Source organism: Oncorhynchus mykiss, chromosome 8 (genome assembly GCF_057628025.1).
Source record: "Oncorhynchus mykiss isolate SJ-2025 chromosome 8, ASM5762802v1, whole genome shotgun sequence".
NCBI classification, from domain to species: Eukaryota; Metazoa; Chordata; class Actinopteri; order Salmoniformes; family Salmonidae; genus Oncorhynchus; species Oncorhynchus mykiss.
The window spans coordinates 14174207-14186514 of NC_143029.1; the positions used below are offsets into that span (position 1 = coordinate 14174207).

At 42.6% G+C, this 12308-nt stretch overlaps 1 protein-coding gene across 1 annotated transcript in view; it reads left to right on the forward strand.

Annotated features, from left to right (window-relative positions):
- The first annotated feature begins 4628 nt into the window (after positions 1-4628).
- LOC110529187 (doublecortin domain-containing protein 2C) overlaps positions 4629-12308 on the forward strand; it is a 54510-nt gene continuing 46830 nt past the window's right edge. The window contains exons 1-2 of the mRNA XM_090181961.1: positions 4629-5178; positions 5367-5415. Coding sequence (XP_090038087.1) covers positions 4883-5178; positions 5367-5415 — 345 coding nt within the window. The 5' untranslated portion in view covers positions 4629-4882. The remainder of the gene's footprint in view (positions 5179-5366; positions 5416-12308) is intronic.

Here is a 12308-nt window from a genome sequence, read left to right on the forward strand (position 1 = left end):
ATGGTGACCACAGATGGTATAGATGCATGGAAGGGCTAATTTTACCAAGAACAGTGAACCTCAACCCTCCCTAACCGGCTGAAGCAATGGCGACAATGGCGTTCAGTATGGTCCTGCACCACTTCTACCTGAGTCCGAGCCAACAACCTGTACACAGCATCCAGTCAAAGCTATCAACTGCCTTTTCTCACATGCCTTTTCTCTCAGGAGTGCGACATTAGTCCACTTGGAGTGAGTATAGAGAGAGATCCCGTCAAAGCTTCTTTGAACATGTGCCAAACAAACTGAAACACTGTCTGAAGAAGAACACGAAGAAGCGCCAGAAGGATGAATGGTGGGAGGGAGGAGGGCTGGTCAATTGTTAAAGTGTTCTTGTGCTTTTTATGGAGTTTTCTTAATGTTCTCTGAACAATTTGAGAACATTAATTTAAATGTAACCATGAAGTAACCTGCAGGAAGCGTTATGCTGAAGTATTGAAATTCCCACTGAAGAATGTTGTTTTTAACGGTCTCTGAACTATTATATTTGAGAACATTCCCAATGTAACCATGTTTGAACTTTTAGAAAACGTTCTGTTAAAGTAATGAAATACCAAGAAAATAACTTGTTTGTCAAGTTCCTTAAATGTGCTGAGAAAGTTCCAAACCCAAGAAACTATCCCACACCATTCCCAGAAAGTTGTGGGAAGGTTGTATGCAAAATAACCATAGGATAGGCACGCTCTCTGTGCTAGCTGTGTAACGCTCGTCTGTGGTGGAAGAAGAGGAGGACCAATGCGCAGCGTGGTAAGTGTTCATATAATTGAACACTGAACAAAACAAATAAAACAACAAACGAACAGTCCTGTATGGTGCTGAAAAAACGCTGGACAGAAAATAATCACCCACACCACACAGGTGGGAAAAGGCTACCTAAGTATGATTCTCAATCAGAGACAACTAACGACACCTGCCTCTGAGAACCAGGCCACCACAAAAACACCACATAGAAAAAGGAACATAGACAACCCACCCCAACTCACGCCCTGACCAACCTAAAACAAAGACATAACAAAAGAACTAAGGTCAGAACGTGACAGTACCCCCCCAAAGGTGCGGACTCCGGCCGCAAAACCTGAACCTATAGGGGAGGGTCTGGGTGGGTGTCTGTCCGCGGTGACGGCTCTGGCGCGGGATGTGGACCCCACTCCACCATAGTCTTAACCCGCCTTTGTGGCGCCTTTCGAGCAGCGACCCTCGCCGCCAACCTCGGACTGGAGACCCTAGCAGCGGGCCCCGAATGGACGGGAGATTCCGGCAGCACCGGACAGGCCATGCGTAGGGCTGGTGCAATGTAACCCGGCCCGAGGAGACGCACTGGTGACCAGATGCGCTGAGCCGGCTTCATGGCACCTGGCTCGATGCCCACTCTAGCCCGGCTGATACGAGGCGCTGCGATGTAACACACCGGGCTATGCCTGCGCACCGGGGACACCATGTGCCTCATGGCATAACACGGTGCCTGCCCGGTCCACCTCTCTCCGTGGTAAGCACTGGGAGTTGGCGCAGGTCTCCTACCTGACTTAGCCACACTCCCCGTGTTTCCCCCCCCCCCCCCCCAAATTTAGACAAAATTAGATTTTTTTTCCAGAAAATCACATTGTAGGATTTTTAATGAATTTTTTTGCAAATTATGGTGGAAAATAAGTATTTGGTCAATAACAAAAGTTTATCTCAATACTGTTATATACCCTTTGTTGGTAATGAGAGAGGTCAAACGTTTTCTGTAAGGCTTCACAAGGTTTTCACACACTGTTGCTGGTATTTTGGCCCATTCCTCCATGCAGATCTCCTCTAGAGCAGTGATGTTTTGGGGCTGTTGCTGGGCAACACGGACTTTCAACTCCCTCCAAAGATTTTCTATGGGGTTGAGATCTGGAGACTGGCTAGGCCACTCCAGAACCTTGAAATGCTTCTTACGAAGCCACTCCTTCGTTGCCCGGGTGGTGTGTTTGGGATCATTATCAAGTTGCTGAAAGACCCAGCCACATTTCATCTTCAATGCCCTTGCTGATGGAAGGAGGTTTTCACTCAAAATCTCACGATACATGGCCCCATTCATTCTTTCCTTTACACGGATCAGTCGTCCTGGTCCCTTTGCAGAAAAACAGCCCCAAAGCATGATGTTTCCACCCCCATGCTTCACAGTAGGTATGGTGTTCTTTGGATGCAACTCAGCATTCTTTGTCCTCCAAACACGACGAGTTGAGTTTTTACCAAAAAGTTATATTTTGGTTTCATCTGACCATATGACATTCTCCCAATCTTCTTCTGGATCATCCAAATGCTCTCTAGCAAACTTCAGACGGGCCTGGACATGTACTGGCTTAAGCAGGGGGACACGTCTGGCACTGCAGGATTTGAGTCCCTGACGGCGTAGTGTGTTACTGATGGTAGGCTTTGTTACTTTGGTCCCAGCTCTCTGCAGGTCATTCACTAGGTCCCCCCGTGTGGTTCTGGGATTTTTGTTCACCGTTCTTGTGATCATTTTGACCCCACGGGGTGAGATCTTGCGTGGAGCCCCAGATCGAGGGAGATTATCAGTGGTCTTGTATGTCTTCCATTTCCTAATAATTGCTCCCACAGTTAATTTCTTCAAACCAAGTTGCTTACCAATTGCAGATTCAGTCTTCCCAGCCTGGTGCAGGTCTACAATTTTGTTTCTGGTGTCCTTTGACAGCTCTTTGGTCTTGGCCATAGTGGGGTTTGGAGTGTGACTGTTTGAGGTTGTGGACAGGTGTCTTTTCTACTGATAACAAGTTCAAACAGGTGCCATTAATACAGGTAACGAGTGGAGGACAGGGGAGCCTCTTAAAGAAGAAGTTACAGGTCTGTGAGAGCCAGAAATCTTGCTTGTTTATAGGTGACCAAATATTTATTTTCCACCATAATTTGCAAATAAATTCATAAAAAATCCTACAATGTGATTTTCTGATTTTTTTTCTCAGTTTGTCTGTCATAGTTGAAGTGTACCTATGATGAAAATGACAGGCATCTTCAAATAGAGTAGTTAGGACACACACATCCCTGGTGCCCTCTTTTCACTCACACTGAACCACTGTAGTCAAATACTAGATTTTGAGTAGTCTGCCAAGTTACAATGTTACAGGCATTGGTTACATGTTATTATAATGTAACAGGTTAGGTTACACAAGCTATCACAATGGAAACATCCACAGGTCGTGGTAAACACATTGGCCCACTGTACATACGGTCTACTGAGATGTAAGTCATCCCACCAGACAGAGCTTGTGTTACTCTAACTGTATCATGATGTCAACATGATGAAGGAAACTTCCCAGACTCCTGTAAGATCGAAGCATGCTATTTGACCCGTGAGGGTGGCATCATGTGCCTGCGTCCGAAATGGCACCCTATTCCCAATATAGTGCACTACTTTTGACCAGAGCCCTATAGTCAGTAAGCCCTATGGGCTATGCTCAAAAGTAGTGCATCATTTAGGGAATAGGGTGCCATTTGGAACACAGACATGTGAGTTGCAGGTGGAGCAGCAACCATGGACACAAGTGGCAGGGGCCCCTGCCCCCACAGAAAGTATGTCAACCATTTCCTTAACATTCACTCCATTTGATTCAATGCATGGACATTTTCCTCTGGAAAGTATATTATTATAAAGTCAACATCTTAATGAATTGTGTATTTAAATATCCATATTCCAGACAGATGGAGAGAAATGCAATTGTGTGTTTAAAAGCTTATTAGTTAATTAAACAATATTCAATGTGTATGTACTGTATAATGAATAAATCAGGTCTTGGCAAATGTAAGGAAGATAGATAGATATCTGTCTTATTCGAGAGGTGTTGTGCTTGACAATTATTCTCTCTCTAATGAATTGCAGCCAAGTTTCTATGAAGTGAAATGTCTGCCAAGTTTGTCCGACAAGTCGGACATTTTACCCTCCATGCACCAGTATATTCTGCCTCAGGACTAAAACGACTATTAAAACCAATGATGATATACAGTAAAGGTATATCAGCCAATCTTAGTCTTTCGATCTGTCTTCTCTCTCTGTCTCTTTCACTCTCCCTCTTTCATATTGTCTCTCTATAACAAACTATAACACATCAATTGTATGTATTTCCTTTCAGTTCTAGTTTTAGGCCCATCACATGCACTTCTAGGGGTTCGGGTGATTCGCTGGTGCTCTCCGGACCTGTAAGTCACACGAGTCTGGTCATTACCCCAGATGAAGTTATTAGATGAATGAGACTCTGAGGTCATCCAACCTCCACCTTCTCTACTAAGCAGCCAAGACACAGAACGTGATGCTTGGAAAAGAAAGATTAATCTACTAGGCCTAGTTGATGAAAAAGAGTGGAATTTGATATGTCATGTGTTATATTGAATTGAGAGGATCAAGTAATAGGCCCTAGGCTTAATTTGAAGACCATAGATTATAATTGTCGCTGGTAGGATTTAATGTATATGTATGCACTAGTAACATTCAGATAACAGATGAGCAAATTCCAAATAAAAAAATTCCATGCCCCTTGGTTGATTATGACATCATAAACACTTAGCCTCCGTTACCTGATTAGTTTCCATGACAATACACTGTATCAATCACCTTCTGTGTGTCACAAACAAAAGAGCTTTCTGCAAACCTATCTGTCCCAAGATAAACTCCATGAATACCTGATAAGATGCTGCTGCACAGTCGGTTGAACACTGTAGCCTTGATTCTAGATACCCCAGGGTATTACCTAACCACTGGCTAATTCAACTTCTTCTGACACTTGACCTCTGTGACAGGCTGAAAGGAGTTCCGCCATCTGTGCTGCCTGTCTGCTAGTTTGTAACCTGCTGAGAATATAGAACCATGTCTGCAATCCCAGGTAGAGCGACATCTCGCTCTCACCCCTCACCTATCAAAACCGTGGTGGTCTACAGGAACGGTGATGCGTTTTTCCCCGGAAGGAGGTTTGTGATCAATCCACGCCAAGTGTCATCTTTCGATAGCTTTCTGAACACCGTTACTGGAGGAGTGGAGGCACCATTCGGAGCTGTGCGGAATGTTTACACACCTAGGGAGGGACACCGGATTCAGAGTTTGGAGACTTTGCAGCATGGAGAGATATATGTTGCTGGTGGGACAGAGCGCTTCAAAAAAATAAAGTAAGCATTTTTAATGCCATATATTCCACACGGTTAAACATATTTTCCTTTCTCTATGCAATAGCCTAATGTTAATAAATTATCACTTTTGTTATGGTCAAATGAAGAAAAAAAAGCCTATAGATTTAGACCAATATTGTGTGAAAGTAAAGATGTCACTTGACTCACATCGTTTTGGTGCCCTTTAGTTACTTTCACATCACTTTGAAGAAGCCCCAAAGAAAGAAGAGTGATGTGGTAAGTAAAGTGTCATTCAGGTGCTACATATTCTCTAACTCTCAAAAACTATAGAGCCCCACATTGGAGTTGTCATAATACCCAGAAAACCTTGCGGTCATGCAGGAAAATGGTTTCAGTAGTTTTTCCACCATTCATTTTCCCCATAAGGAATTTTAGAAACCCTTAACATAAGGGCTGTGTTTAATTTAGTCTTACCCTGGCGTGACATTTTGATAACCATGTAAATCTCTCTCGGACAAGGTGAGCTTTATCAATACATTCAGCTCTATTTACTGTCCGATTCCAAAATGCTAAGTAGCATCAAAATCATTGAAATGCTAATTAGCATTAAAACATTTTTTTTTAAATCGACATCATGCCAAACTACAAATCCCTGCAAGTTCCTGCATATCATCTCTAGCTGACACCTTTGCTAACAGGTATTGTGTCATTTTAAAACTTACACAATTTATTCATTACTACATTTAGCTAACATTAGATAGTTATCCAGAAATTCTTACCTTTGCCTCGATTCGGCAGTTTTGTCCAGATCATCATTTGTAGTTCTTTATGATAGCCACATTAGCAGCTAATTAGCATTTCATTTACAGGTGAATATATTGATAAAAGTCACCTTGTCTTAGAGAGATTTACACAGTTATCAAAATGCCAGGGTAAGCCTACACAGTCCTAAAAATCCCCTATGGGAAAAATGAATGGTGGAAAAATTATTGGAACCATTTCTCTGTTTGACCACTAGGTTTTATCAGTATTACGACTCAAACTATGGTACTCTATTGGTGGCATTGCAACCTGGTCTCAGATTATTTTGTATTATTCTGTACATAAATGCGGGACACCCCATTTAGTATCATATGTTACGGTTAGTATGGTATGTATTAATTTGTGGATGTCATCATTCCTTTTGTATGATATGTTACAAATTATAATTAGTATAACATGTTATGAATTTACCAAAAGTACAACAGAAGGCTTGCAGTTGATGTACGATGCCTAGTGGCGGCCATGTTGGAAGACCACCGCATTAATTCTGCAGGACAACAACAGCCAAGTGGCTACTCCAAACTGCATGATAACAGTGCCTAAAACTAGTTGATTTTCCCCACAGTGATTATCTGTGGAGTATTTGGCTATCCTAATAAGGCAGGAAACATGGGAAAAAATGTGACCCGTTTCAGGAATCTAGGCATATGTCGCAAGTCACGACTTCACAGGAGAGCCATTTTAACCTTTTAAATAAAAATCTAAAAATCTAAATGCGTTTTTTTGGCAGAAATGCCTTCTGGAAAATGTGAACTTTCATATGCCTTAATAACAAATTTGTATGTCATCTGTAAATGCGAATCAAATTGTTAAACGACGAGCCTTGTTGTTTAAGCCACAGATAAAGGAAGCAACCTTCCCACTAGCCATGATTGGCTGAGATAATGAGTGGGCTGGACATGCCGAGAGAGGAGTTCGCATTGGTCTGCCATATAGAGGGCTTCTGTCTATTTGAGCTGGTCAGTCTGTGTTGGTAATCCTGTCTAACACGGCTTTAAAAAAAAAAATGTGTAGTGGAGCTGCATAAGTGTTGCTCTCCACATTCTGGAGGATCGAGTTTGGAAATCAGTGGAATTAGAGTATGATAGCTAAAGAGATGAAGTAAACACCTGTCTCCGGATTACATCTTCAAACCAAGGGCAACTGTAGCATGACATCCATGACAGGGAGACGCATCCATCATGCATGATGATGAGGGAGTCTAGCGTTAGCTAGCTACGTTTTCAGATATTACACATTTTATAATTTTGACAGAAAGTGGTTTCATTTCAAACTGAAATATACTGTTAGCTAGCTAGCTAACGTTAGCTGGCTGGCTTCCTAGCCAACGTTAAGAGTATGACGTTATTATTCGTATCCCAGAACCGTTTGCTTTGCTAGTTAACATTTAACCTGGTTGGTTAGCTCCCAGCAGATTCATGAAGGGTAGTCATGACATGATTTGGCACTATGTTCATTGTTGTTTAACTAGCTAACATTAGCTGGCTGGCTCGTTAGCTAACATTACGTGACGTGTGTGATCTTACACGTTGTTTACCTAGCTAGGTTCATTGTTTACCTAGCTAGCTAGCTAGCTACATGTCTTAAGCTAAAGTGTACAACACCCGTTGAATATGGCCGGTGTCAGTAAACATCGGCAAAATAAAAGTCAGCAAAAAAGTGCAATGAAATTGTTGCCAGCAGAGCTGGTTAGGCTGTTTCCACGTTATCTAGAGGTAAACAAATCATTGGCCAAAGTATTAAGTGTGCGAGATGGATGGGGCTAAAGCTTAAAAGGGTGTGAATGATGCTGAATGGGTGTTGACAAAGAAGAGCTCTTTACTAGATAGCATAACATTCAAAGGCCATTTTCTCAAAAGTTTATCAACTTTCAAAGCAGAATTACTTTCTCAGTGTTCCTCAAAAGTGTAGTGTACCATTTTGTAGCTCTGAGTCTACTTTTATCCGATGCAACAAAAAAAAAAGGCATTTTGCTACATAAGAGCGAATCCAGGTGGTGAGTCACAAATATGATTACAGATTCCCCGCAATTATGAAACACCATTGGTGATACCAATGAGATAAGACTCAAGAACTCTCAGAAAAGCGAAGAAACCTTTATGCCTGTCAAGACCTGAACCCAGACAGCTGTCATCACAGGTAAGGCAAGTCTGATCGATTTTGAGTTTAGTTTAGCTGTTATGCTAATCAGCTGTTTACAACACTACAGTACGTTTGCCAAAATTTGCCAGCTAGATTGCTTAAAGTCTAGCTATTAGCATGTGTTGCGTGAGTTACATGTTTTGAAGAAATTATTTTCACCATAAAAACTTTGCTTTATAACAAAGGATTGCATGCCTCTATCATCGCATTTACAGACTAATGTAAGCCTACTATTCCTAATGTGATGAGTAGATTGGATAGTAATAATTTAGGCTATTAATAAGAGTGTAGTGGCATAGGCTTATAGGCTATATCAGAGATGTTTCTTTCCTTTGCACGGGAAAAATATGACCTTTGATAAACATTTTATGCTACTACTACACTTTATATGACTGGAGACATTAGCATATATATATTTTTTTTTATACGATCGGAGCCTAGGCCTACTCTACTGACACTGACAACAGGTCAATAAAAACGACCTTGTCTTGAATGCAGCCATGTAATATAGGCCGAAAAGGGGTCCTGGCTAAAAGGGATCCAGCTTTTGTCAAATGAACGTCAAAAGTAATTTTGGGGGATTTTAGCTAACCCTTTTCTTAACCTTATCCTAATTATCCTAACCTGCTACGCTAATCCTCCTAACCTGCAGCATACATTTTCCTAATCTGCTATGAAATGTCAAATATTACGTTAATTTGACAAAAGATGGATCCATTTCAGCCATGACCATGAAAAGGGGAGACACAAATTCTACAATATGATGCCCATATAGCCTGGAGGACATTATTGTCCAAAAAACTTCAGTGGTTACCATATATTCATATAATAACCCAATGATAATTTATTCATAAGAGGAGGGAAAATGTATGGTCATAGGACAAAGGCCTCAATGGGATAGGACAACCTGCAGTGTTGACTATAGATAGATGTAATCTTTATATGACTAAAACACCTGAATGAATTTAACACAACCAAACACTTAAGTGGCCTGATGGTATAGGTGACCTGAAGAAGTGACATTGTAACAGCAGGGGTGCGTTTCATTTGTTGATGTACTATTGTAGGTTCACCAGCGGATTTTTATCAAGACACCCATGTTGACTGGATTCCCACCTTTATCAAGACACCCATGTTGACTGGATTCCCACCTTTATCAAGACACCCATGTTGACTGGATTCCCACCTTTATCAAGACACCCATGTTGACTGGATTCCCACCTTTATCAAGACACCCATGTTGACTGGATTCCCACCTTTATCAAGACACCCATGTTGACTGGATTCCCACCTTTATCAAGACACCCATGTTGACTGGATTCCCACCTTTATCAAGACACCCATGTTGACTGGATTCCCACCTTTATCAAGACACCCATGTTGACTGGATTCCCACCTTTATCAAGACACCCATGTTGACTGGATTCCCACCTTTATCAAGACACCCATGTTGACTGGATTCCCACCTTTATCAAGACACCCATGTTGACTGGATTCCCACCTTTATCAAGACACCCATGTTGACTGGATTCCCACCTTTATCAAGACACCCATGTTGACTGGATTCCCACCTTTATCAAGACACCCATGTTGACTGGCTTCCCACCTTTATCAAGACACCCATGTTGACTGGATTCCCACCTTTATCAAGACACCCATGTTGACTGGATTCCCACCTTTATCAAGACACCCATGTTGACTGGATTCCCACCTTTATCAAGACACCCATGTTGACTGGATTCCCACCTTTATCAAGACACCCATGGTGACTCGATTCCCACCTTTATCAAGACACCCATGTTGACTGGATTCCCACCTTTATCAAGACACCCATGTTGACTGGATTCCCACCTTTATCAAGACACCCATGTTGACTGGATTCCCACCTTTATCAAGACACCCATGTTGACTGGATTCCCACCTTTATAAAGACAACCATGTTGACTGGATTCCCACCTTTATCAAGACACCCATGTTGACTGGATTCCCACCTTTATCAAGACACCCATGTTGACTGGCTTCCCACCTTTATCAAGACACCCATGTTGACTGGATTCCTACCTTTATCAAGACACCCATGTTGACTGGATTCCTACCTTTATCAAGACACCCATGTTGACTGGATTCCCACCTTTATCAAGACACCCATGTTGACTGGATTCCCACCTTTATCAAGACACCCATGTTGACTGGATTCCCACCTTTATCAAGACACCCATGTTGACTGGATTCCCACCTTTATCAAGACACCCATGTTGACTGGATTCCCACCTTTATCAAGACACCCATGTTGACTGGATTCCCACCTTTATGAAGACACCCATGTTGACTGGATTCCTACCTTTATCAAGACACCCATGTTGACTGGATTCCCACCTTTATCAAGACACCCATGTTGACTGGATTCCCACCTTTATCAAGACACCCATGTTGACTGGATTCCCACCTTTATCAAGACACCCATGTTGACTGGCTTCCCACCTTTATCAAGACACCCATGTTGACTGGATTCCCACCTTTATCAAGAAACCCATGTTGACTGGATTCCCACCTTTATCAAGACACCCATGTTGACTGGATTCCTACCTTTATCAAGACACCCATGTTGACTGGATTCCCACCTTTATCAAGACACCCATGTTGACTGGATTCCCACCTTTATCAAGGCACCCATGTTCACTGGATTCCCACCTTTATCAAGACACCCATGTTGACTGGATTCCCACCTTTATGAAGACACCCATGTTGACTGGATTCCCACCTTTATCAAGACACCCATGTTGACTGGATTCCCACCTTTATCAAGACACCCATGTTGACTGGATTCCCACCTTTATCAAGACACCCATGTTGACTGGATTCCTACCTTTATCAAGACACCCATGTTGACTGGATTCCCACCTTTATCAAGACACCCATGTTGACTGGATTCCCACCTTTATCAAGGCACCCATGTTCACTGGATTCCCACCTTTATCAAGACACCCATGTTGACTTGATTCCCACCTTTATCAAGACACCCATGTTGACTGGATTCCCACCTTTATCAAGACACCCATGTTGACTGGATTCCCACCTTTATCAAGACACCCATGTTGACTGGATTCCCACCTTTATCAAGACACCCATGTTGACTGGATTCCCACCTTTATCAAGACACCCATGTTGACTGGATTCCCACCTTTATCAAGACACCCATGTTGACTGGATTCCCACCTTTATCAAGACACCCATGTTGACTGGATTCCCACCTTTATCAAGACACCCATGTTGACTGGATTCCCACCTTTATCAAGACACCCATGTTGACTGGATTCCCACCTTTATCAAGACACCCATGTCGACTGGATTCCCACCTTTATCAAGACACCCATGTTGACTGGATTCCCACCTTTATCAAGACACCCATGTTGACTGGATTCCCACCTTTATCAAGACACCCATGTTGACTGGATTCCCACCTTTATCAAGACACCCATGGTGACTGGATTCCCACCTTTATCAAGACACCCATGTTGACTGGATTCCCACCTTTATCAAGACACCCATGGTGACTGGATTCCCACCTTTATCAAGACACCCATGTTGACTGGATTCCCACCTTTATCAAGACACCCATGTTGACTGGATTCCCACCTTTATCAAGACACCCATGTTGACTGGATTCCCACCTTTATCAAGACACCCATGTTGACTGGATTCCCACCTTTATCAAGACACCCATGTTGACTGGATTCCCACCTTTATCAAGACACCCATGTCGACTGGATTCCCACCTTTATCAAGACACCCATGTTGACTGGATTCCCACCTTTATCAAGACACCCATGTTGACTGGATTCCCACCTTTATCAAGACACCCATGTTGACTGGATTCCCACCTTTATCAAGACACCCATGGTGACTGGATTCCCACCTTTATCAAGACACCCATGTTGACTGGATTCCCACCTTTATCAAGACACCCATGTTGACTGGATTCCCACCTTTATCAAGACACCCATGTTGACTGGATTCCTACCTTTATCAAGACACCCATGTTGACTGGATTCCCACCTTTATCAAGACACCCATGTTGACTGGATTCCCACCTTTATCAAGACACCCATGTTGACTGGATTCCTACCTTTATCAAGACACCCATGTTGACTGGATTCCCACCTTTATCAAGACACCCATGTTGACTGGATTCCCACCTTTATCAA